The sequence below is a fragment of the Neolamprologus brichardi genome, chromosome 14 (assembly GCF_056152115.1).
Source record: "Neolamprologus brichardi isolate AB-2024 chromosome 14, ASM5615211v1, whole genome shotgun sequence".
Lineage (NCBI taxonomy): Eukaryota > Metazoa > Chordata > Actinopteri > Cichliformes > Cichlidae > Neolamprologus > Neolamprologus brichardi.
Genome location: NC_142117.1, coordinates 21,939,805 through 21,967,604, shown reverse-complemented (window position 1 = coordinate 21,967,604; position 27,800 = coordinate 21,939,805). Strand labels below are relative to the sequence as shown.

At 39.2% G+C, this 27,800-nt stretch overlaps 1 protein-coding gene across 3 annotated transcripts; it reads right to left on the bottom strand.

The window, feature by feature from the left end:
• Positions 1-14,866: 14,866 nt before the first annotated feature.
• Positions 14,867-27,534, bottom strand: scn3b (sodium channel, voltage-gated, type III, beta). Of its 3 annotated transcripts, none has more exons than XM_006795444.2 (7): positions 27,350-27,534; positions 26,769-26,997; positions 23,829-24,004; positions 23,498-23,726; positions 20,821-20,959; positions 18,055-18,138; positions 14,867-15,879 (listed from the first exon to the last, which is right to left on the bottom strand). In XM_006795444.2, exons 2-6 carry the CDS (start codon positions 26,821-26,823, stop codon positions 18,075-18,077), a joined length of 663 nt encoding a protein of 220 aa, XP_006795507.2. In that variant the 5' UTR covers positions 26,824-26,997; positions 27,350-27,534; the 3' UTR covers positions 14,867-15,879; positions 18,055-18,074. The 3 variants fall into 3 exon arrangements, with proteins under 3 accessions (XP_006795507.2, XP_006795506.2, XP_006795508.2); XM_006795443.2 differs by having other exon boundaries at positions 27,354-27,534; XM_006795445.2 differs by lacking the exon at positions 18,055-18,138 and having other exon boundaries at positions 26,769-27,534.
• Between the last annotated feature and the right edge of the window lie 266 nt (positions 27,535-27,800).

The following is a 27,800-nucleotide window of genomic DNA, read 5'->3' as shown; positions in this document are numbered from 1 at the left end:
TACTGCAGGACAAATATGTGCCGTGAAATGTCTGTTTGTGTGTGTGTGTGTGTGTGTGTGTGTGTGTGTGTGTGTGTGTGTGTAAAGAAAAATGAATAAGACACCAGAAATGCACTTATGTTATCTAGGAAACTCAATTGTCTTAAGTCCCCTGTTGAGATTGCATACACTCTGTGTGGAACCGTCAGTTTTCTGTCTGGATATTGTGACATAAAAGATCTTTTAGGACATGACTTACCATTTTAAAATAAAAGCATATCTTACACACTCTGTTTCTGTAATGCTTTTGTACCTAGTCAAGTTCAGGAGGCATTAAACCATTTTACAATTCCACTCATGATTCAAGTTTGAGTTTTTACTTATTTAGCCTACTTGCATACATACATTGCATCTGCTGAGTCAGTGTTTTTCCTCCAATTGATTCTAAATTGCTGGATTTTTTTTTAGCAATAATGAGCAGAACAATGTGAAAAGGCTCTCTTCTAATGGTTTATGGCAGCATAGCTAGCCAGCACTCATGATTATGTGATGTAAATAAAGATTGTTTTCACACTTGGAGATCTGGATGGTGTTCGAATATGTTTAAGCCAAAAGTCCAGCAAATTTGGTAAGTGTGAACACTGCGTACTGCCAGCCAATTGTCAGCGTCTGCTTTTGCTCCAGTGTTCTTCTATCCTTCTCATAAGTGTTCTCGCTGTGCCTGCCATCACCGTCCTCAGCCATGGTTCCAGAAATCTGGGCACTTGTACAACAGAAAGATGAATAATTAAACTATGCTTTGGTGGATGATATTAATGGAGGGCTAATTTATATTTCCTGTAGTAACTGGACTTCTATCTTGCTATAACTACAAAACAATGTTTAAAAGAAAGGCTCCGAGAGTTACTGGGTTTCAAGTCAAAACATATTCATACTTTTATATTGCTGACCTACTAAGAGCAGATTGTAAATTAACGAAAAGTATTGATATTTATATTTATATAAGAATGCATCAATCAATCCATGCATTTTCTCAACTAATTATCCAATTCAGGTCCACAGCAGGGCTGGAGCCAATCATAGCTTACTTTGGGGGAGATGCAGGGTGCACCGCGGTCCAGTTACACGTCTATCACAGGGACAGTACAATGCAATTATTTATAAAATAATTTTTTGTGCTTTTATTGACATTTTACATGTTTTCGCAGCTTTTTCGGACAAGGTTTGAGTAATCAAATGAAAGTTAATCTTCTTCCACAGGGTAGTTAAAATGAGAAAGCTGAGAGGGCCAATTTCCTCTGTAAATACTATAAAAGATTATCTACAAGGTGCTCTTTAAAACTTCACTGCTTCTGTATTTACTTCACTCTCCCTTTGAAGGGCAGAGCTTCTAAAAAAGATCACTGGGGTCAGATTGGTTACAAGCACACAACAGCAGCACTACAATTTCCTCGTATTATTACTCGGACTACATTATTAAATAGGTTCAGGGTTCTGTAGGAAATTACAGCCCACAAAAAAAAGACTGAAGCTGAAAATAAATAAATAAACACACAAAATAAAATGTGACTTTTGTAAACAGCTCCCTTCCCTCTCTAACACCAAAATACTTTAATCATTAATCCTATTTTATTCGAAGTGGCTTGTTTTGTTTTTGAGGTTTTGCCTACAAAACTGCTTCAGCATCTGCTTTTTTCCCTCTCCTTCCTGCATCTCACAATTTTTCCTGATTTTGGGCCTTTGACCTAAGTCGAGGCAGATAACGTCAACTGTTTTCACTGGCAGTAAACCGCTGCAGGGATTTAAGAGCATGGATACCTCAGTAACCGGCTATGCTATGTGGTTTCCTATTGATCCAAAGTGTTCATTAGTTGCTGCCCCAAAATTATTAGTTGAGTCACAGAGGATGCACACATTCATCTCTGCCAGGGAAGCTTGAAGGCTCAATTAAAGTACAGAGGGCATATTGCAAATTATGTAAAAACAAAAAAATGATAAAGATGATAAATATGATTAAAGATGTGGAGGAAATTTCCTGTTTACGTGCACTCTGTGTTAAGTAATCCCAGAAGACGGTCTCCCACATCGCATGAAATAGCAGTAAAAAAGGAGCAACTGTTATTTCTCGCTGCTGGTGTATAACGTTATCCCCCACAGATTAAACCTCTATTGGTGAGAAGCAAGCGAGTTTAATTATCTGGATTTTATCTGTGGAATAGTGAGTCAAGTCTTGGGTTGTGAGATACATATATATATATATATATATATATATATATATATATATAAATATTTTAGTGATTGCCCTGACTGAGTGTGAGGTTTCTCGCGTGTGTTTGCACTCGTAGTCATGGGGCCAAAATACCATTTATCAGACATATTGGGGCTCTCTCTAACTAGTAGTGTTGGGAACAATATCAGTCAGCTGCTTCTTTGGCTGCAACACATAAGTAGTAAATCAGCGGGTTTGTCAGATGCTCGGTTGTGTTTTAAAACCTTCTTTTTTTCTCTCCCCACATAACTTTAGACCTCGTAGCATATTTCCAAATCATTACAAATCCAGTGGATTAACTACCCTGCTGCCCACTGTGTGTTTATAATCAAGTTTGGTTCAGTGCTTCTTCTCTCGGGAAATAATGTTGCAGTTAGTATAGCAATATGTGAAAAAAAAAAAAAAAGTAAATCTAATTGACAGACCAGCAGATGATTGATTAAATAATAAAGTACACTCTGCATCTCGTGCTCATTACCTTTGAATTCAACCATCCTGCAATGTAATGTTCTGCTTTGTGCCCCTCTGTGCAGCGAACCTCAGGTGTGGCTAAACACAGCAGTGATTTAGCACTTCTCTGGCAGCCAGGTGTTCATTTCACTAACAATGGTGCTGCAACGTCATTGTACTATGGGCCAGCTCCATCCTCTCATCACGAATGAAAGAGCAGGGCCCAGTCACTGCCTCGCTTCCCAGTCTGACTTGTAAATGGTCTTTTTATTTAAGGCATCCCCTTTGTTTTGCTAATCAAAGATGCCACTTGTTTAAAAAGCGGGTGAATGAAATGAAGAATGGGATGATGGATAGGAGCGATGGATGGGAGAGAGGAAAGGTTAAGGTACACGGTGAAAGGCCTCCTGTTTAATTCATGGATTCAGGTCTGTTTAGAAGTTTTAAACAGCTGGGGTTTTTGATATGTTATCTCTTTTTCCCCCCCTACCCAGTATCAGCCGGCTGTGACAATCGTGTAATGACTAACAAAGACAATGGAAAGGCTTGAGCTCAGTGATTTATTTGGGAACACGCACTAAAGACAAAGGAAACAACCAATATCGGCTACTCCATAAGATTAATGCCACTGAGAAAGTAAACACGACACCTGCTTCCTCTAATACACACAACAGATGAGATGGAGAGGGTGACAATGTGCCTCTCAAGAATAATTTTCCATGTGGTTTATTGCTGATTTTGCATCTGCTTTTTTCCCTGTGTGTTGTATTTAAGGAAACAAATAATCCACAAGCTCTTTGTGGTTATATAATATACTTTATTTATACCAAACTCCTATATCAAAAAAGGCATGCAGGGCTGAGGAATATTGCCATAGAAATATCATGCATCTGTGTGAAATTGATCAAATTGATATATGCATGACAGAAATCTGCTACTAAAGCCAGATTTCAGGAAAATAACATGGACTTCTGCTAAAAAGCAGCTTTGATGAATTGCATGACAGTAAATGAATATTCCTGAGAAGACCGGCTGCTCATTGAGTAGTCCAGAGCAGCCCTCTGTTTGTTAAAAACCTCCACCTCCATGCTCCCCTTTATGCCAATGACACCACAAGGTGATGATAAGAACCCTGTAAGTGCAAGAAAGATATAATTATATGGGCACTCAGGTTTCATTCATGGGCACTGTGTACATTGTCCAAAGTTAGATTATGCTAAACTTAAGTGAAAAGATTCCCCAAAGGTGCTTCAAAGTTCTTCAGGTAATATAATTGCTGTCAAAGAGGCTATAAACTGTTGAATGATGTGTTGTGCCAGCAGCTTTCTGTTTCCATAATGGGCATTAACTTTGAAGAATATATGAGTCAGGGGACAAAGTTAAACCTCTAATCACATGTTGACCAAATAATAGTGTGCCTATATAGCCCATTAACACAGCCAGGTAGTGTGACTGATGACAAAGCATCGCATTCAGAAGCAAAAATTGAGTTTTGTTTGTTTATTTTTTGTAATTATTCCTCTGGCTTACTACAAAATGTGTATCAGCAAAATCAGTGAAAATAACTAAGTGAGCAGCTGTTGAGCTTTTCCTCTCAAGAACAGAAGTCTATAATCAATTACTCTAAAATCAATTACTCTTATAAGAGTAATTGATTTTTTTTTTTCATTTTATTTAAATTTTTAATATTTTCAGATTGATTTTTAATTTCAGTCATTAATAATTGGGGGTTTGCTTATTTTTATTATTCTGAGCATGAGTTCGATTAGAAGTTTGCAAGCTGAGAGCAATAATCTCTCTCAGGATCACAGAGAGCTATATGTTCCCTTTTGTGTCGCTTTGCATTTGTTTAGCTGTAATGCACATTTTGTACACTAGGGTGCAGTCACAGGTAGTGTGAATGTGTGCACAAAGCAAGGGTTAATACATGAGATAAATAATTTTATTGACAGTTATGATAGCAACAGTGGTAAAGTCTGTGTAATGAATTAATTTATAAGAACCAGCAAAGTGATGTCTAATGGTAGGGAAAGGAATGAAAACAGCGACACGCAACAAGGACTAAAACATTGTGACCACGTGCAGAGTTGCCCATCTGATCACCTTTGAAATGCTCGCTTTGAAGACAGAGACCAGGCCTGGGGCAACTCGCAGTCTGTTGCAATTTTGAAGTGACTTTGGTGCCTCAAAAAGATGGAGTTAGTTCTGCTATCAGTTTGTCACTGAATGGCAATAACATGCAAGCCACTGTGAATAACTGTAATAAATCAGTGAACATCGCAAATCTATTTCTGTCTTTTGCAAATCTGTTGTAATCTACATTTGCAGAAATTCCACTTAACAAATTGCGTTCAGAGTCCAACCAGAACACAGTAGATTTGAAAAAAGAGAAATTCCTCAAAAAATAGTTTGTTTGTTTTTTGCTGCAGCACAGTAGTTTAAGAAATAGCATGGCACATGGCAGCCTTGCTTTTATATAGGAATACAACCAGAAATTTGATTCCCCTATTGCAAAGACAGACGTCAAAGACGACTCCCCATTTCCACCTTAGACACCTCAGCCAGAGCTCTATTCAAGCCTTAGTCTTCATCTTCACCACCACCATCATCACCACCATCTAGACATGTTCAACTCTTAAAAGTGATCTCTCCTTATATAATCACAGATAGCTATGGTACCAGCAGCTGCCAATATTTTATTTTAAGCCAAGAGGAAAACAAAGGTTTAAATAGATACTACTACATGCAACTTAAGCAAATCAAAGCGTGAGAATCACACGGTGGACCAGTGTGTCTATTGCATGCTTTGCCATGAAACCAGGGTGGACTACAATATGTCTGCAAGTGGCTGCACTCAGTCCAAGCTGGACTGCAATTGTTGGGAGATGGGTTGCACCCCTGCACCAGGCAACTTGTGCAATTACCTTGTCACTGAAAGTCGTCATCCAAAAGTTGAAGGTGTTGCATGCTCAGCTACTTGCACTCAGTTCCAGGCAACAAAAAACTTTAAAACAATCACTGGGTAACCCCTTATTTTTCAAAGTTGCAGAGTAGTTGCCTCCTATTTTCACTCTTGTGACTAAGCCTTACAACATACATCATACGTTAGTCAAAATGACCAAGTGACATACTGGTAAGCCATTACAACCACTAAATCACAAATGAACATGTTAGAGCTTGATTTTTGATTGGTTGGTTGAATATTACTTTTACAAAGAGCTAAGTTTCTTCTTCTTTTTATATTAGGCTCATCAAAATGGCTGTGGCCTCTCCATGTTCTCACAATAATCTCACAATAAATATGGGCATTTTTTGAAAATGTCTGGCTTTTACTCCGTATTTGGTTTAGCTGTACATTCCAGTTTGTTTGTTTTTTACTTTATATCTGCTAAAATAGACCAACAAATTATGTTCTTTGGCTAGAAGTCAATCAAGCTGCACACTCTAGAAATGGCTTAATAACTGTGCACTTTTTATGTGTGAAAAAGTCAACACTAGTGCCTTGTCTGACTATACAGCATGAAATGTGTGAAGATTTAATTATAAGTGGATTGCTGGTGATTATCTTTGGAAAGCTTCTTTGGGAAAAATTCAATTTCTTTCCTTCCATTTGAAATGTTTGCGTTCCTCTTCAAGAAATCAGTAGGCTGTGGAATTAGTGGTAACACCTTTCTTACTTTAGCCTGTGACACAATGGTTTGAAAATCCTTTTAGATGATTCTGCAGTGTGGACTTTTCAGGAGAGGAGGAGAACTTGACCTTTAACTGTTATGGAGCAGCACACATTACCATATAATTCAGAACAATCTCTCTTAGCATTTAAAACTGTGGTCCTTCAACAGACGGGCAGAGAGGTGTGGTCGTGAATGTGTCCAAACCAGTCAGCTCCAGCATAAACAGATGTTTTTCACAGCCAAGATTGTGACTTTATGCATGAACACAGAAGCTGTTTCAGTCTAGATCTGTATTTATTAACAAAACAAATGCTCATCAGAAAATATAGGTTCAGGGGTTTTTGCTCTCCAACTTCAGATGCTGATTTTGGCAGGGCATTGAGCCAGCTATTATTCACAAACACCCCCTCCAATAGGAAAAAGGTCCATCTGGCCCAGTGCACCATTTCAAAAGCTCATGGCCAACATCCTGTGTTTTCTAATGAATCAAAGACACCATTCCAGTTAAGGTTTGTGCACAAGTGAATTAGCTTGTGCTTTCCTTTGTTTCCTCAACAAAAAATCATATTCATTCATTTTAATTTCACTCCACATTTTCCCTCGGTCGTCCACACCTCACTCTCAGCTGATATATGAGCACTGAGTTTACCAACTGTCGCATTCCCAGTTTTTCCCAGTTAATCGTCCCTATAAAAAGACAGTCAATGATAATAAAATGGCTCACAAAATACAACTCCTGTGCATGGCCTGCTTAATTTGTGTGCACATTCTGATTAATTTGTGTCCACGCAATGATTTTTTTCTGGGTTTTAGATAAATGTATATACATGGATGCATCCATAGGGACCAGCTGCATCCATGTATTTTGCACCAAATGCCATGGTGCAAAATACCAGTGAAAACCTCACAAATGTATTTAAAACCTGGGACAAGATTAATCCAAACACAAACACCATTAATTTATTCATTTATTTATGCTTAATTTAGTAAAGATGTGCTTCAAAATGTTTCTTTTTTATAGTTTGCTTGCTTTCATACTTTTCCATTTATTGCTCAGGTCTGTTAATATCAGTTTTGGCTGGTAACAAACGCTGTAACATTAGCAGCATAAGCAGACGAGCTGGTATCTGCTGCAAAGTTCACCTCATGAGATCCTATCTAGGTATCTTTAGTTTATAATTAGAAGTATCTTTCTCTTATAGCCTGCTGGGTGAAAGCTCGAAAATTGGTGCTCTTGTAGTAGGTGCGTGCTCAGACTTTTGCAGACAGCCTTTCTTGCTCCTCCTGATGAGGACATTTAATCGACTTAGACTGTCTCCCTCGCTTACTTACAAATGCACAAAGTGGAGTTAACTACACCTTCCTCCTGTCGTCAAAGCGATTCCAGTGTTTTGAGCATAACAAATTAGCCCATGAACTGACCTTATTTTACATAGTCAAATGCTTCAAGTCTCCTAAACAAATACACACGATCAACCCGACTTAAAGCTTTCATTTGAGCTACTGACAAGTGTCACATCCAGACAGCTCTTTTGACAAAGCCACTGATGTCACAAAATCACAATATGCAATACATATTTTTCCATACTTGTGTGTACAGGAATTCGATGTGAAAATGAGCTGAAATGTACTCAAATTTTAAATAGTTCTTTTCCATTCTTTCTTTTTTTTTTGAAACAGCATGAAAAGAGCAGCTTTCTTTATAGCACAATGTCATCGTCCCAGAGTCTAAAAAGTCTTTGAAAACTCTGTACAGGTCAGCTCAATCTTCTTTAGAGATCTGCAGGAAGTCCTTAGGTTTTTGAAACACAGTCACAGATGAGCTGCGGAAAGAAGACAGGGGGGCGAGAGAACCCCGTAAGAGAGATGCCACACTCAACTTAGACAGACCCTTCAGTATCGCATCTACTGTATAGTTAGCAGGGTTTTTTTTAGAACTGCTCAGGCAGCATAATTATTTCCACTACATTAGCTCTTGATGATCCTGTTCTTTAGCAGATAATCTGTCATTTTTGCTCCATAAAACAGTTTCTCTCTGTCGCTGACATTCATTTGTAATGTACTGGAAGCCTCCAAGCAGAGGCCAAGTCACACACGTACACATTCCTCCAGTTAAAATTCCCATCAGGGAGTTTTTATAAAGAGCAGTGATATTTATTTAGAGGCATCTTCGTCTCCTTTATGTGCTTGCTTTCCTTAGATCCTGCTGTCCGACTAACTCTCACTCCACTTCTGAAAGTCAGAGAAAAGAAAAAGTAATTCCAGATTTAGTCAGCCGTATCTGTCATCCAGAAAATCATTAATGTCTTTTAATGAATAGCACTGTTGATCATCTTGTGCTACACGTCAGAAAACAAGGCAGCATGTCATCACCTATTTATTTGTCTTTGTGCTGCTGCAGCTCGTACAGCCTCACCTGCCACTGTGACACCAGCTCCCTCAGGTTGCTTCTGTTTTCCTCCGGGGCCTGTCACTCATTATATTTTTCTATTACTTTTACATCATTTGATGCATTGCTCCTGGTTTCAGGTTGCGGGTCACTGGCTACGGTCTCCTCCACTGTCTGCTGCTTTGCATGTTACCTGTCACCTGTTGCTTACCTGAGCTACTCCCTGCTACCTATTCCTCCTGTGGACATGATCCAAGCCCAATGTCACAGCCCTCAAGTGACGTCATTGCTGCCAGAGCTTGCATATAAGGCATAAAATACTATATGAATATAAAAATGTGAAAATAAAAGAGAATGAGGATATAATGTTTGGACATTTTTTTCAAGAGTCTACAACATCACGAGGAAGCTTATCTGAGACAATCATCATCATTTTTACAGCCTTCTTAGTAATACTTTACCAATGGCTTGTCATACCACTTTGAAAATGGTGACGTCAAGGACTCATGTCAGCATGTTTCTGTGATTTACAACAGCAGAGTTTCTCTGTAATGACAGTAGACTGAGTGAATGTGGAAAAAGCGAGACATATTGCTGAAATAGCCCTAATGTTTCTCGAGGCATCTCAGGCTTTTCATCTTCTGATTTCCAGTGGCTTGTAAAATGTGAATGTTTTTTTCCCAATGCGTTTGTACTTCTTTACAAAAAGAATGTGATTTTTTTTCCTCTTTAGGTACATTAGCACATTGTTTTTTTATACCTTCAGCTTGTGCTCTGTTGAGGTCATATTGGGATGCAGGTATCTGATGTTCATCCAATGACCATCTGGGGCTGGTTCCTATGTTAAAATGCCTTCACTGAGTTTATTTGAATCACTGAACTCAACTGTGTATGTGCCGCTGATGTTTTTGTAGTAATTTGTAAATGTCTGACAAATAACTAATAAACTGTACAGGTGGGTTAGGCCATCAAGAGGTCCTTGAGCTTTGGAGCAGAATTTTGAATTTTATTTGAAGCATTCAACCGACTTTGCTTGAACCCATAAAATCCATGGATTGAGTTTGCAAGAGTCATCTGATAGCTTAGGACTCCACCTTCTCATCCAAATTCGGTCATTTCTGAAAGACCATGATGGCAACAACCCTGCCCAGTACTAATGTGGGGGCTTCGAAATGGACAAAGTAAATGGGTTTCCAAATCCATCCTAGATACAGTTTATAGCAGAGACTGAGTGTGCTACAATCAGGACTTAATCGCCAAGAAAACCAATTTCTGAAACAGGATTGTTTTCAGTGAAGTCATTTAGAATAAATGTCAGTGATACAAACACAAGGAGGACAAACAGGCCTTATCTTCTCTCACAAAAGCTACTTTGGGCTTGTTTATCCGAGAGCCCCGAATAATATTTTTACCTTTTCTTTTATCTGTTCCCAAAGTAATATTTTTATCTTTTCTTCGATAGCCAAAAGAATCAAAACCATGTCTTAAAGAGAGGGTAACTGAGGACCCAAAAGAAGCTTTATAATGAGTTTATAAACAGCAGTTAAAGGGGTAAAGGTTAAATCTCTCCCAGAGACAAGCAGCATGCTGTTCAGAGAAGAAATGAGAAATTGGGGGGAAATTGTATCCTGTTTAAAAACCAGAATATCAAAGCATAATAATTGCTCACTTTACTCACTCAGCATGTTCCCATCTATCATGACAATGTAATGCTAAAGCAGATAGGAGCTCACATCCACCAAAGTGACTATTGATCGGCAATCAATAGGCTTTGTTTCTGGGTGACTGTAATGTCTGGTAGCCTACAGCCTGCTGCTGTATCAATAGAGAGTCCACAGCCAAGCCTTTCTGATCAGCCTTCCAAATTAGAAAGAGGGAATAAATTAATTAAATGTCTGAATTCATTGTGAAATATTACAATAATCTTGAGGTGTCCAACAAATGTTGCTTTAGGTGTTGTAATCTTTCTTGACAGAGGAACAGAAAGCTCTAAATTCATTACGTTGATTTTTTTTTACTACAGAATATGCTTCACACTAGAGGGAGACAAAGACCCTTCACAGATGACAAGCACTCAGCTACTTGCATGATTAATGATTTAAGGTCACATTGTATGATGGTTGTGTAGATGAAAAAAAAAAAGTCTTTGAATCCACTGACATCCACTTTATATGTTTAAAATGCCATGTGTACAGCCTGTTTCATCCATGGACTTTTAAGTTTCAAGATCCCTCTCCACTATTAGCGATGCTTTATGTGATTTTAAAGGAAATTACCTCCAAATTAAGAGTGTTTGTTGCCACTGCTTGTCCTGCCTTCTTAAACCTATGCAACTTGAAATGCTTACTGGAGCACTGAGGCAGTCGGGGCATGGCAGTTTAATTGAAACATATTTTAGTAGAATGTGGGCCGTATTACTGGGTTGTATCCTCAGGGAGGCACATTGTAACAAAAGAGCAGGCGAAGGTAGAGACACGGTGAGGCGAGGAGAGAGGGAGACAGAGTGAGGAGGGGTGGTGCGAGGACGAGGCAGAATTGCACTTTCACAATGTATCTCAAATCCATAATGGCACATTGCTACAGAGTTTATGGGATGTGCCCCACAATCAATAACCAATTTATGTGAACTTGATGGATGGATAAAGGCCACACTGGTTACATTACCTGTTTCCCATTCGGACAGTATAGCTGACCTTGGTTTGTGTTCACTTATGTTCTGGGATACTGTGCCAAGGCTTTTTACTTCCACCTGGAGCAGATGTTATGTGACCAGTGGCATCTTTATACTTTGCCTATAACAAGCACTCCAGATTTTCTCTAGTGCAAAACTTAATGTGTCTCAACTATCACTTGGTAATATCTTTTCCAGGCAATCTGTCTTGCTTCAGGCATGCCTGGGTTGCTATAACAACAGCTGCTGCTATATCTGTCACTGCTGTGGGTCACGGCTAGCTAAAAGAGCAACATACGTCACATCCCTCTTAAGTGCTGGTTTTCATCTATTTCTCCCTGCCAGTACCTTCGCCTTTTGCTGTCTTTTTGTCTTCATCAGCCCCTCTGACTTTGCATATCTGAAGGAGCTCTCTTCCCACGGAATAAAACCCCTCTGTACGTATGTGTTTAAGCTCTGTGAAGACAGGCAATTAAAATACACTGAGTTTACTTCAAGTCGAAACTAATCGAAAGGCGTTTTGTTAGCTGCTTTTCTGCTGAGTTAATAAGAGCTGTGAATGCCAGTGGGGCTTATTGTGGTTGATTTAAAGCCAACTTCTTTCTTTTCATCACCATTGCAGTCACAGATAATAAGGAGAACATGAGTTAAGAGCTGCTGAGGGTCAATATTGCATTTTCTTCTCAGTATCCTGGTAGAGTTAAAGTAACAGAGGACTCATTATACAGTTTGCATGGCACCGAAAGACGGACGTAGCCACATGAACTCCTGCTTTACAGCCTCCTTTTTACATTGCCACCCCAACACTACTTTTTTAGGAGTCAGAAGTTAACAAATTTAGGTGAGCAGTGGGAGTCCTATGTTATCAGCTAATACGAGCTAGCTTGGTAAGCAGGCCATTCTATATAAAGATACCTGTGAATTAGTGCTGAGTAACATACTTCTTTCAGCTGCTTCCTTTAGAGGTCACCATAGCGGATCATCTTCCCCCAATTTCACTCTATCCCTTCTTCTGTCACACTAACCATGCTCTCTGAGGTCTTCCTCTTTTTTACCTGCCTGGTAGCTCAATCTTCTATATCCTTTGTCCAATATATCCACTATCCCTCTTCTCAACATGTCCAAACCATTTCAGGCTTGCCTCTATAAGTTTGTCTCCAAACCACTCAACTCGAGCTGTCCCTCCAGTATACAAATTTCTAATCCTGTCCATTCTGGTCCCTCCCAGCGAAAAGTTTTCACTCTGTCACGTTCAGGTTGACAGGAGGAGGCAGAGGTAGCAGGAATTACTACCATCTTATAAACCTTTCCTTTAACTCTTTTAGATAAGTATGAGAGTCACATTGGTGGTTTAGCTTCTTATTGTTACCTAATGGCAAGGAACCTTGGTGTGAGGTTTTTTTTGACTGTGCTTTAAAATTAGATAAACAGATTAACTCTGTTAAGATGAGTTTTTTTTCTAGACTGAGGCTCCTCAGTAAAGTCAAGGCCTGCTTCCTGTAACATAACTTTGAGAGATCAGTTCACTCTTTTATTACCTCTCACTTAGGCTGTTGCAGTCATTTCTATTTTGGCTCTGATTAGTCGTTACTTTGTCGCCTGCTTGCTTTTTGGTGAGAAAGAAATGGTGTGATCACAGTACTTTTTTAGGCTCCTTACCCTGGCTTCCAGTGCATTTCTGGATCCAGGTTAAAATTGTATTACTTGTTTTTAAGAGTCTCAGTAGTTTGCTGCCACCATAGTTAACTGAACTTTTGTAACCTTACACTCCTACCAGACCACTGGGGTTAAGAACCAAATGAAGCTTATGCATGAGTTCCCTTTCCTTGGGCCAATCAACTGCCATTTTGTAGGCCTCAAATCTGACACCTCAGTCAGAGCTCCAGCCAAGACTCACTCTTCATCTTCACCACCACCATTGTCTAGTTCCTGTCCTATATCCTATCTCCGTTGGTATTTTGTTCAGCCACAATGGTTCATCGGAGTCTAATCGCCAAATGCATTAATTTCACCATTCCAAGCATCATTTTCACACAAGAGTCTCTCAATCATTTTAAAACAGATTTAAATAATACTTATTCTCAGGTGCTTTCCATTCTAGTTGAACAAACACAGTATTATTTAGGGGTTTTTAGTGTATATTTGTTGTTTGTTTAGTGTTTTTTGTTTTATTATGTGCTTTAGAAATAAACTTTTGACTTATCTCTAGCTGCTATCTTTCTGTCACAAATAACCCCTAACATGCAAGGTCACCTGGGTTGGCTGGAAGACTGTTTACTTAGCCTGGCAGGGCGAAGGACACTGTCTCAGCTGAACTATGGACACGCACACACATACACTTACACTGATAAGCACTCACTCATCCCCCCTCCCTTTCCAACGCCTTCGATGCTTGTTGCCTCCTGGGAACACGAGGCGGGTCTGGGCCCGCGCAGGAGAGACGGCACAGTGGCAGGATGGCTGCTGTGTTGCCTGGGATTACTCCTCATCCCCTACCCAACCCTGTGGCTTGTCATGTCTTTCATAATGTTGTGCTGTGGGCATTCATGTGCTTTTTTGTGCAGAGGAGTTTTTTTGTTTCCTGTTCTCGTGCTGTCCTACCATGGAAGCACAGCATGAGTAGAGGTCTCTTTTTTTTCCTCTTGTACCTTCCCATTGTTGTGTACATTTCAGTGTTTTTCTGTAACGCTACCGATCTCCGACTTGTAACCCCATGTAATGTCTGTGTTATGTGTGTAAGGTCGGAGGGGGGGGTCCCATTTCACTGCAGGGCAACCTGCATGTGACAAAAAAAGCTTTGGCTGATTGATTGACATGTTTCTCCACCCACTCTACCACTCTTCATTTTTCTTGTGCTCCGTTTGTTCTTTGAATGGTTGACCCCGGGTATTTAAACTCATCTACCTTCACTGCGGCTGCACTACGCACCTTCAGCGAGGGCTTCCTAATTACATTCATATACATTCACAGTTTTGACATGGAAACTGGGGGAGCCAAGGATCAAACCACTAACCTTCCAATCAGTAGGTGATCTGCTTTAACGCCTGAGCTACAGCCACTCAGTGGTAAACAAGAGTAAACCCTCACTAGGTTTTGGATAAAGTGGACACTCACAAACCTGTTAATTTGAAACGTTGGCTACCATAGCAGTATAGTATTGCAACATGGTATTTGGGTCTTCTAACTAAAATAGGAAAATAGGAACATAAATAGTGCCTCATTGCCAGACCTGGCAGTTAGAAGTGTCAGCTTGATGCCGGATCCGGGCCAGACCTGTTTTCTGTACTTACTACAGCCCTGCACATCCCCCTTATTCTGGAAATTGGGTACCAGTCAAAGTAGTCTGGCCCCTGAATATGAATAACTTTAAATGTCACAGTATTAGTAAAGGTTTTCAGTCAGCAACAACAGAAAAGCTTTAACACAGATTGTGGAATCCACTGTATTTGATATTTAAAAGCAGCTCACTGAAACATGGCATATTTTATATGTGTAACAGACTAACATGGTGGAATGAATCACAAAGTATATAAAGTTCTACAGTGCTGTATTATAGAAAGAGGCACACATTTAGTCTCAATAGCAATGCTACTGTAGAACAGCAACAGTCAAAGCATTGAGTATAAATTTCAGATTAACTGTATGAAGCAAGACTTGACCTATAGAATATACTTCAAGACCAGAGCTGATTGTGGCTATGAGATTTTTACATAGGAGAGTATAAGAAATTTATCAGTTCAGACCAGCTAAAAGTGTGTTTAAACAGTATTTACTGCATATTTATACTCCATTTTTGTATTACACTTCATTTTGTTACAGCAAAAAAAAAAGAAAAAAAAAAAAAAGACAAATGCAGGCCCCATACAATATAAAAGCTGCACATTTTAGTTTCCTTAAAAAGACTTTTGGCCAATACAAATAAAACTGTGACCCAAAAATCTCAGCATGGTATAAAATTGTAAGAAAACTAAAAAAAAAAAAGAACTGAAAAATTAGTATATATTCAGTATACAAGATGTGCATAACAGACTAGGACATTTTCTGGGATCATATCTGTTTATAGGTCATATAAATCACAGACGCACTACTAACTACCAAGGAATTCTTTAGTTAGTCCGCTCACTGCTCTGTCCAAATGAAGAATGGCTGGTAATTCTCTGATAAAAAGTGCAGTACACTGACATTTGTGTTCTTTAACCTGATGTAACTGTGAAAGCACTTGATTTTTAGAGACGCCTTGCACAAAGGTTAAAAAAAAACATTGGAGAGGAAAGGCAGGAGAAAAATTGAGCACTTGGACATTTTTGACTGGCTCCTCACAAGACACAGTCGATACACAGGGGCAGTCAGTTGGCAGGATTCCCATCGCTGCCTGGGAGTAATCATATCTTCATAGTGACACAGGTAGGGTTGATGAAACCGATGTCCCACTGTTATTGGTCAATACCTAAGGAGAACAGAAAACATGTTTATCCTTATCCAGTTTTACAACACCACACAGTACTGTGCAAAAGCTTTGAGCTTCCCCTCATTTCTTTATATTTTTTTTGGCTCCAAGGTGCCAGACTTTCTTGTAACTTTTTAAAGTGGTACTTAATAATAGTTCTTCAGGCTTTCAGAAGGTTTTTCAAGTTTTTTCTTCCAACTTTAGGTGCTTTGTCTCTCATTCCTACAAAGCAACACCTCTCCCCCACTAGGGACAATCTGACCACGTCTCTCTGCTCCTCATCTCTGCCTACACCCCCCTCTCAAACTCCTCCAAGTACCCAGGTCAGTAAAAGATGGCCGGGTGATGCTCTCCTCCAGCTACAGGACTGTTCTGATCTGACAGACTGGTCCATCTTCTCTTCAGTCTGTCCTTTTCTGTATTAACTGCTATATAGAGAATGTTACAGTGTCCAAAACCATCTGAGTTTTTCGAACTGAAAACCTTGATAAACTACAGGCTCTGATTCTAACATGTAACTGAACCTTCAGACTGAGGGACAGTTCTCTGTACAAGGTGTGAGCTGATAACCCAGAGACAGGTCCACGCCCCTCTCATTATAAATGGAGAGTGGGTGGAATATGTCTCCAACTTGAGGTTTCTGGGAACCCACATCTCCGTCGACCTCACCTGGAAACACAACTCAAACGCCCTGGTAAAGAAGGCTCGGCAGCGCCTGCACTTCTTCCATGTCCTGAACCAGAAGCTGCTGCTGTCCTTCTACCGCTCCTCAGTGGACAGCGTGCCCTCTTCCTGCTGGTGTTTGGAACGCAGGGGCTACTAAGAACAGGAAGGCTGCACAGAGGGTAATTAACACCACTCAAAAATAATTGGCTGCCCTCTGCCACAACTCTGGAGGTCAGGTGTTTTGGACTACTTCCAAGCACTTTGTTCTCTTCAATCATTTTGTATATTGTACATTCCTCTTGATTGTATAAATTTCTCCTGTTTGTAATTTATTCCTGCTGTCTTACTTATAATATTATTCCTTCTCAGTTGGCGTGGAGCACCCATAATTTTGTTGTACATGTACAATGACAATAAAGGGGTATTCTATTCTACTCTATTCTATTCTATTTTTAATTCAGTCCTTGAACATCAACATTTTCAGAGGAATGTTTTCTTAAGCCACTTAACAATGACAATTGAATCATTCCTAAAAAAAAAGACCCCTAGCTCAAGGGATGGACCAGTCTGTGTTTTGTCTACATATAACATGACACAAAGAAATCCAGCAAAGACCTGACACAGTAACTGAGATCAAAATTCAGTTGATCCATCAGATCCATCCTCATCAGAAGAGGTCTCAGTGGAAAGGTTGCTGTCAAGGATGGGGAGAAAAGACACTGAGGTTTGCCAAATTACAAAAGAACTGTACTGAACTGGCAACAAGGCAATGTCAGTATGCATGGAGGAGGTCAAGAGAAACAATGAGTGATTGCAGCTATCTGTAAAGCACAGTGGAGGCTCTGTCATTGTTTGGGGAGGCATTTTAGCAAGATCTTGTCAAGCTTGATGGTATTACAAATGCAAAAAGTTGCTTAAATAAATGACAAGAAAGCTTGTTTAAGAGTTTAGGCTGTTAAAGAGTAAAGATCAAGTAGGTCAAGTAAAGGTAAAGTAAATACCTGCATCTATTTTCCAATTTTCTTGCAAAATGCAAATAAATGGTTCAAGACTTTTGCACAGCACTGTGGCACTTTTTTAATAAGCCAAAAGTCCTACATCCTAAACATGCAAATGTGCATAACATTCAATGTGTTAGAAATCAATATATCTAAAATGAACATGCTTACATTCCCCACACTTTCAGATACTTCATTCAACACTGCTTGCATTAATTATGTGCAATCGTTCCTAATGGAAAATCATTGAAAGTGGGACAGATTGGACACTGAATGGTGACTGAATAAAAATGGAGGATTTATGATTAAGTGAGGCCGTTTTTTGTTTTAATGTCAGAAATGAAAGCCCCTTTGAAGGGGATGAGAAAGAAGGGCACAAGGGGTGTTGAAGCAGCAGACTCCTCCACAGAGCTGCACAATTATGAGTGATAAAGGTGCAAACACATGAATTGAAAGACAAGGGATGAATTCAGTGATAAGAATCGGGATGAGAGAATCACATATAAAATACCGTGTCATTGAAAACCACTTTTATTCTGTAACCGGAGCGGCTGGATTGTCTTTCTGCTCAGAGGGAATGGCTAGGTAGTTTGTCCTGTGGGCAGATTGGCAGAAAAACAGAGGAGTGTCTAAGACCTGGTGCTATGGGCCTCTCTAGCACCACACACCACAGCTACTTAGTTTGCACAGTGCTCATGACAGTGCAACAATTCTGAATTTCCGTTTTGTTTATTGAAGCGTGAAAATGTGACTCTAATTCGCAGAAATTAAGGAATGAGTTTTACCAGATAAAAAATATCTAATCCGAGCAGTGCCTAGGGGCTGTGTGGAAAGCACATCAGCAACATCCTAATTCAGCATTTTACAGCCAACCATCAGCATGTTTAAAAAAACAAAACACAGCACTTGCACTGAATGTGCTCCCAATTCAAAAGAGCTGCACTGAAAGTGTGTAGATGAAGAACACTTTATACAAGTGAAACGAGTTTTGTGACTGTAAGCAAATTTCAGAAATAGCCCAATTTAACTCTTTGACAGATCACATCCTATCAGTTTGCCTCCTATCTTCTCCTTTAGGGACAGGACTAACACGTTCTCAAGCACTAATGCATCACAAAAGGTAATCTCAAAATGTCCTACTTGTGCTACATATTTCATTCTTTGAGTGGGTAGACCTTCTGTGTTTTCACAAGGGTCACTAGTAGCTAATGGCCAAAGCCCATAACCTGAGAAAACTTGGATCTAATAGTTTTTTGAGATTTCTGAGCTTTTTGACTGTTGCTGTTGACTTTAAATTAAAAAGCTTCTTTCTTTTGCTTTACAACTTTTCGTTTTTGGGGGTGTGGCACTGTTACTTGATAATGAGAAGGTCCTTTCTGTGTCTATGTGTTTCCTCCCACAGTCCAGCAACTTGTAGTTCATGGCATTAGGTTAACTGGTTATTTTAAATTGCCCAGTGTGCGAATGGTTGTATGTCTTTCTTTGGTTCAGCGTGTCCTCTTTCCTCTCGCCCTACAACACCTGAGCCGGAAGGAAATAGATGGATGGAACTTTTGGTTTCTCCTATATTTCCGATGGTTAACCAGAATCAGTGGAGCCACTTGTATTTAATTCATGTTTATTTAATTATTTTAATATAATTATAGCAACATAGATAACCTAGATATTTAAAGTTGAAATTTAATATCTTTCTATATTGTAGGGCAGGGGTGGGCAATTAATTTTCTAAACAAAATTTAAGAATTAAAATTTCTTAAATCAGAAATTAAAAGCGTGATTGCCTAAGACACAAACTAGGAGAAAACACAATGCACGCCACAAAAGAAGAAGAAAATTCAAGCTGGTGAGGCCATCTAAATGCATAAATCTTAGAAAATCAACAGATAAGAAAACTCAGAAAGCCTTTGAATCAGGTTGCCTTGATATTTTGAATTTTTGGAGCATTTTATTTTTTGATAATTGGACCTTTAATTTATCTTTCAATTTCTCTACTGTTCATAAAATTGAACCTAAATGCTTTAGGAAAACACAGATTGTAATACCTACTTTGTAAAACTCAGTGACCAAGAAGTGTCAGAGTGATTTACTGCTATTTAAATTAAACCATATTAAAAAACAATACTGATTACAAAATAGCCCCAAAGTCCGTCTATCTGTCTGTGTGTCTGTCTATCTGACAACACTGAAACATTGGCCTCACTGGCCAATAATGCTGTAATTTTTAATTTTGTGCTTGATTACATTTGTCACTACACAAATATGAGAGAGTACAGGACTGTTTTCTAAAGTTTGAAAACTGTGAGAAAAGTTCTGCGTTTTAATTCTGCCACTTCCAATAACTCTTAATTACCTGCAAGTGCTAATAGTAAAATAGAAAGCCGATGAATAACCGAATATTTTTAGAGAAGTTTAGTTTCAAATTTAGTTGAAAATATAGTTCTTTGAAATATATTAGCTCACAGAAACACTTCACTATTTATTATGTTGTAATATGTCTAAACCCTGGATATTGGGTCTTGTGAATATTTAGCAATGTTGTACATATTGTGCAGTACGTGGACTTAATCTGTCACTGAAGGAAGCAGATTTGTAGTGTTGCAGATTCAGTAAGTGTTTGCAAAATAAAAATAACCGGATCAGAACGTGCATGATTGCTCTCTTCAGGACATAAAGTCCCTGTACAAAAGTTGTAACTGTGGGTCGTAAAGGTTAGCTGGCACCACTAAAATCCAGTGGGAGCTGACTATAAAGGTGCATTTGGGTCTTTGACATTACTGACAAGGCGATGCAAAATGCCCGTCACTGATGGAGCTGAAAATCCATCACGGATGTTAAAAGGTTGTCTAGAAAAAAAGAGCAGTCAGCAGTTTAGGTAAAAGACAGATTAGTGTTGCAGGAGGGTTAGAAACTGATGGACTGAATTACTTCTCTGTCTGTGTGTTTGCCCCCCTGCCTCATTCCTTCACTCTCAGTCCCTTTCTTCCCCCATTGACTCCTAAATCTCATTTCCCTATCCACCATATTTTTTAAATTTTAAATTACAATTATGTAACCAGAAGTCCTAAGCAAATAAACACTTACAACTATTTGTGCACTTTCTTGGTGACTTCAGACTTTCAAATTAATGTAAACCCACTGCTGAGTTTTGACTCATAACGCATAAATATCTGAATATGTGACATCAGGTTTGTGTTCAGGACACACACTGTTTAAATTCGCTGTTCAGTCGCATCCCTGCTAACATTTATCTGTCTGTGCATCTGTACATGAGACTCACGCTGTGTCCTGGGCCTGCTCATCAGACTTGGAGATCTTCCTGTAGCAGTAGACCATTTCTACCAACAGCCAGAAGGTCAAGAACACCAGCAACACATACATCATGATCTCAGAGTAGATTGCTGTGGTGTCATCACTGGCTGCAGAGTTAAAACAGTGGCAGGGCACATGTATTATTCATTATGCATGCTTCCTTGGAATACTGCGAGCAGAACAAAGCAGAAGAGACCTGAGCTTGTACAACACTGCTGATCCACTGTCATACATAATTTTTTAATGAATTTTATGTCTTTCACTGAAGAACAAATCCAATTAAACAAATAATAAATATGGTTATGCAGCTACAACAAAAAGCAAACAAAGGTGTTTTATTCAGGAGCATCCTGACTGTAGATACTCTTAAAAAGTGATGCAGAAACTACTTCATGTTGCATTCATAATATTATTGCCATACCTGTAATATAATGAAAAAGACCCTACAGAGTTAAAGGTGCCCAGTGGAGATTTTGCAAGGCTGCTTTTATGCCAAACGTTTCCTAACAGTGTGCACTGTTTTGTTGCAGAGCTTATCTTGTTCTTACATATGTGTACGCACATCTTTATCGAAAATTCTACGTAAATCTACATATAAAAACAGTAAATCTCCACAGGGTATCTTTAAGTATGAAAATAGGATGAATATGCAATGTCACAGAGGTTCTCAGAGCGTGAAACATACTCTAACTTTAGAATCTGTCATAAAAATAATTGCGTGCTGTTTTTGACACCAGAACAGCTTTTGCTGCTTGTAAACAATCCTCTTCTGCTCATTAGCCATTCTGAGATGCTTCTGGAATAAGTAATAGCACATAAATCACCCAGTCCTATTCTAAATATGACATACTTAATATACACTGAGATTAGCTGCAAAACCATTCACAATGCCTGCTGGGATTAAATTCTGCGAGTCTTGTATACACCTATGACGCTCTTCACCAGCATAGACATTATAGAACATAAACTCATGGTTACACAGTAAAACTAATTAAGAACGAGCCCAAGGCACTGCCTTCAAACTCCCTCCAAATTAACCATGCAGGTGATGAACGAGAACAAGCCCCACCTATGGAGGCACCATCCTGTAGGTACTAAGGAATCTGCTGCTTATTTATTATCGTGAGACAGCCAAAGGCACCCCCAGAGCAGGCATACAAAGTCCTTGACAGGTGGTTTTAATGTCACTGCGGTTCAACAGATAATTTATTTTGCTGATAATTCAATATCCAGTCAGTGAAATCAAACAAATATCTTGTTTGATATCTTGTCAACATCCTATTGAAAATGCTTTCTCATTTATTGCTTTCTCTCCATTATTTACAATGGAAAGCCATTAGAACAGTATCCCATTAACAACCCATTAAGAACAAGAAGAGGGATTACAAGCAAGCGGAAGCTGTTTCAAAGTGCACATGGGCACCTTCGGCTGTTAAAGAAAGTTTTCCTTTTATTGTCCTTCACTTGTTTTCACTATGAGTGACTGTGAACCACTGTGTCACTTAGTGTATAACAAATTCCAGAAAGCCTGCTGACCAGACAGCTGACAGCTTTTTCTGATTTGATTCAGCACCCCCAGCAAAAGGAGAATATTAGTGAAATATAATCCCTTTGATGGGAAAGCATGGATATGTCGGCCACGAAGTAATCCATTCTACCACTATGGATGCCATTACTGCAACATTAATGTAACCATGCTTTAGTGTACAGTGCACTAGCTGCAGGCTTTGTGAAATCTGAAACAACTGTTCTGTGAAATATGGAGGACAGGCTGTGAATATAATAAAAACAATCTAACTGTACTCTATTCTTCAGTCTTCTTTTTATGGGTGCAAACTCTTTCAATCAAACTAGCCTATCGCCTGATAGCTCACAATATGTTATGTGCAAGCATATATAGAAAATGTAAGGTTAGAGAAATGGGGAGAGTTGAGTAATTTCAAATATACGTAGGGTATATTCGATTAAGGCGGAACATGACACATTCAGCAAGCCAAGCATTCAGGAAGCAGAATACATTACCCCTTATTATAGATAGCAAAGTAGCTGGTTTGAATTAACACCTTCACTGACAACAGAAGAAAGCTTTGATGGACAATAAAGGCAGACAAAACAACACACAGTTATTCCTTTTAAACCAGTACAGTCACAAGAAAGGGGGAAAGAAGGAAAGTGGTGCTGTTAGTGGCAGACTGCGTTCACACTCATGCATCACAAAAAAACCCTGTTGGAAATATATTAGATGTACTATTTTTTTTATCTACTGTTGGTGATTTGTGGAACATAAATAAACATAAAACACAGACTAGTCTTTCTCTCATCTCAGTGTTAAATGTGCAGGTCTACAGTGGAATCATCACTTAAGGTGTCCTGCATCTGCAAACTCTTTTCATTAAGTGAGTTTGGAGAGTACTCGTTAACAAATCTGCACTGTTAATATTAGAGCATGTGGGGAAAAATGGAACATACACAAACTAATGCTGGGAAGATATTTGAGAGAGAGATTATCATCATATCAATCATTACTAGCTTTTTAGTTTCCATTTATATTTGACTTATTTCATGTTACTGATGTGGAAAAAAGAGCTAAACCTGAGCACAGGACACAGGTGGATAGCATGCAAGACTTTTACATTTAGGCATACCTTTCTCCTTCACAGTCAGGTTGATGGTCTTGTTTACTTTGAAGACTGGAGTGTATAGCTCAAAGTCAAACACACGACGAATTTCACAGGTATACAAACCACTGTCATTATGGGTGACATTACGGATTTCAATGGAGACCTCTTGTAAGTCCTTGCTTCCGTTCCAGTTTAGACGGTCCTTAAATGGATTATCGTCCACATTGGAATTGTTAGTGTTATATTCGTATATCTAGAAGAAAGGAAAAGTGTGCAGGCATTAATTAAGTACACATACAGTGTGAGCAAAATCACAATGTGCTAGATCATTTACAATAACGTAGAAACAACTTACAAGATATGAAATATTTTTGCCTTTTGTTGGACTTGGGGTGTAAAGCCATTTTACAAATGTCGTTACGGTGACCTCCTCCCTCTTCAAACAGGAGATGCAGGTCAACTTCTTGGCTTTTCCCACAATTGCTTCTGTGTCTGACTGGACATCGACACATACCGGCATGCACAGGTGGACTTGAGAAGCATGGAAAGGTTACATATATTTAGTTTACCGCAATGCAATTGTAAAAAAGAGAGAGAGAGAGAGAGAGAAAGAGTAGAAAAAAAGAAAGCACACCCTCTATGGTTTCACACATAAGAATATAATTAAAAATAATCTCATCCTTAGCAGGTCTTTAAATTCAACAAATACAACCAAGATAAACTAGAAAACATGACATCCTACACTGTGTCATTATTTTGCAAAATGCAGAATCTACGTGTGAAAAACAACATACACTCTTACTGCCTCCATATGAATTAAAAGGCCAGGTGCTGCAAATTAAACATACTCGATTAATTGATCATCTGGAGCATTTAGGCGTGAGTTAACACAAAGCCAAGGAAGAAAGACATCGGCAATGGAGAAGCAACTGTTACTGTCCATCAATCTGGGCAGGGTTATTAGGTCTTTTCTTAACAGTCTGAAGTCAATCCTTAAATGTTAAGATTATTTTAAGACTACACAAGTGTAGCTTGTTTGGAAGGGTTTTACAGGAGAAAGTCTTTTCTCTCCTAAAATACTAGCATGGCTTAGGTTTGCAAAGCATTGGAACAAATTCCAAGACTTCTGAAACAATGTTCTTTGGACATTTGGGGTCAAAGTGTAGATATCTGGCCTTAATGCACTTGGAGAAAACCAAATGCAGCTTATCACCAAAACACTTCATCCTATATGTCAGCAGGAGGAGGGGTGATGATTTGGACTTGTTTTGTAGCTACAGGACCTGGGCACCTTGCAGTCCTTGAGTCAACCAGTAACTCATCTGTATGCCAAAGTATTCTATAATCAAATGTGAGGCCATCTGTCCAACAGTTAAGGCTTGGCTGAAATTATGTCACGCAACATGATCCCAAATCTAGAACAGAATGACCAAAAAGGAAAATAATCGAGGTGTTGCAGCCCCCCAGAGAGCTGCGCATTAACACAAATCTCAATGTACTGAAGCAACTTTGTAAAGAAAAGGAGGCTGATAGTCACACAGAAAATTAAGTCATTTAAGTCATTTTTGCCCCAGTTCCCATCACCCCTTCCTTGAGTCTGGTTTTGCCAAAGGCTTCTTCCTGTTAAAAGTTTTATTTTATTTAATTGTTTTCTTACAAAAAGCATTTGAAAGATGGGGGCAAATAAGGCAAGTCAGTATGTTTAGGTGGGGGCTTGATGTGGAATCAACGAAAAGATTTAAGGAAATTCTCACACATTGCTCCCTGCAATGGCGCAGAGTTTCTTTCCCACTGTCAGGTGCATGCTCAAAGGGGGGGTTGTCTGATTGTTGGGGATTTCTCTGTATTATTGTAAGGTCTTTACCTTACAATATAAAGCACCAAGAGGTAGCTGAAGTTGTGATTCGCTACTATATAAATAAAAGTGAACTGAAAGGAAAGTGAATTAAGTGGTTCTATAAGCTACCTACTGCTTCTTTTAGCTTAGTTTTTGGCAAATCAATAACAGTCTAACTGCTGTACATGTTAGGTTCTATTTACCTAATTTTAAGACCTGGTAAAGACTAGATACACTTTTGTTATATTCTGTTATCTAAAACCTTAGAATTGGGTTCATTTTCAGAGGGTTCACCTTCTTTTTACCATGACCATATTTTTTATATATGAATGATGTGACAAGCCGAACCCACTAAACATTAAGAATGTGCTTTCCAATGTAGCACAGAAAGGAAAACAGAAAACTTCAAGGTTTAAAATAAAACCAATACTTATGTATTAGATTTTGTAAAAATGTACTTTCTTAAAACTGACCAACACAATGGAAAGAGGAAACAAAAAATATAATGTATTTGTTTTTAGGTGTCAAATGTCCCTTTAAAGATGCACTTATTACTGATCAAATTCCAAGCATTCTGTAGAATCTGTAGCATCATTTTTTAGTTATTCATAAACACATGCTAGTGTGGCAAGAACAGTTTTAATGCTTTGTAATAACTTAATGACCCGCTGATGTGTGACCCTTTGGTCATCGGGTCTCACACTGAACCCAATGTTGAACCAGATGCAAAAGTCAGTGAGTTTATACAGCTCTGTAGGCCATTGGAGACACTTAAATCACAATATTGATAGCAAATTCAAGCCCTAATAATGGCCTCTGCCCATTAGTATTTACTAGCAGTGGGAGGAATAAATGGATAGAGGGAGTGCAGAAACTGTGGGTAGAGTAGGAAGAGGGAACTAATTGAAATATAAATGCATTAGTGGAGGAAGAATGTTGGAAGAGGCGTAGGAAATGAATAAACATATGCAAGAAAAAAAATCAGTGGATTATAATCACAAAGACACATTTCTTGTGTTTATGTGACTGTTGCAGTGTTGGGCCCAGTGCTCTTATATAACCCAAAGTCCGCTGGGCTGACAGTGACAAACATTGATTCTATTGCTCTCTCTCTTTTTTAAGCTGAGGGCTCACAAACATGGAAACACAGCGGAGAAATAGAGAGGAAGGCATGAAGGGGACAGAGGAAATGGGGAAAGTGAAGAAACTTAACCCCAGTGGCCTCTCTTCAATGATTCTATTCATTTCCCTTAAATGCTGACAACATTAAGCAGTGAAGGGCTCTGCAGACCAATGGGACTGCTCTGAAACTGGGTTTTGAGTTCACAGCTTCCTGTGTGGTTCGCAAGCCACTGTCAAGGCCTCTGATGACTCATGGTTGTATAAAAACGTACGATAGAAAATGATAAGTCCACAGTCAAAACAGGATATTTTGACATCTTGCAGAATTATACTCACCAAGAGAAATCAAAAGTACCAAAGTTTGCCGATGAAGCTTATATTGCGTTACCATATTCAGCTCTTTGTGGAGCTGCTGGAGGACAGTATCGCTTTAACTTGGTCTTTTTCTCAAGTAGTCTTCACACGAAGTCTGGTGTGAGACAGAGGAGTTGTTGAAAAGACTTCAGGACCACGGACAGCGCCTCTTCTCGGCCGATAAGAGCGCAGGTAACTTTCCTCTTCGTGTCTGAAAATCCACGCCAAGAACTCTTAGAAAAGACGCGTTTCTGATTTACACATTCAAAAAGGGTTCTTCTTGGATTTTAATCGTTATTTTGATGCGCTCATCTAATAACCGAAGCGTTCATATAGCCCTTAATGCGCAATTCTCATTTACACAGTAAGAACTAAGTTCATAATTTCCTCGACTCGGGGAAATAAACAAGTCCGTGATGTGAGACGACTACATGAGTGATCCCACAGTTTCTTCGCGCATAACTGCTGTCACTGAGTGCGGACCCATCCAGAAACACCGCGGAAATCTTTCTAGAAACAGGCGGTAGGATCTGGAACCTGTGGATTCTCAAAAGCCGACGTACTCACTTATTGTTGCGAGATCTGAAGTCCTGATTACACACATGCAGAAAAAAGCATCGAGGACAGTTCTCTCATTTCACCCCTCAAAGAATAAGCCCACTGACTGTCAGAAATCTGTTTCCTCCATTAGAGATGACTGATGACATTTCCCAGCCGCGGCTCAATGTCTTTGTTTTTCAGCAGTCACTTAGCGCTGGCAGGGGCAGAGGGTTTGATACGCATGCGTGAGTCACTCCCTCCTACGCTACAGTGTGCAGGACCACATTATTGTCACTTGGGTAGGCCTAACCAACTCAGCCGGTAAGCTTGTTTGCGTTTGATTAAATATTGACTAAACAAAGCTCAGCGTGCAGAAACACCGCGTGCACACGTAGAAACCAAAAATGCAAATCAGTCCTAAGAATGCGCATTATATGAAGGAATAAGATGACACAAGGCTGTCTTTGTCATGTG

Coding starts and splice junctions, on each gene's coding strand:
- scn3b (XM_006795444.2), bottom strand. CDS start 26,823: ATGGTAACGCAATATAAGCTTCATCGGCAAACTTTGGTACTTTTGATT. Junction 24,005..26,768: donor GGTACTTTTGATTTCTCTTG/GTGAGTATAATT, acceptor ATGCTTCTCAAG/TCCACCTGTGCATGCCGGTA. Junction 20,960..23,497: donor CCTGACTGTGAAGGAGAAAG/GTATGCCTAAAT, acceptor TTAACTCTGCAG/CCAGTGATGACACCACAGCA.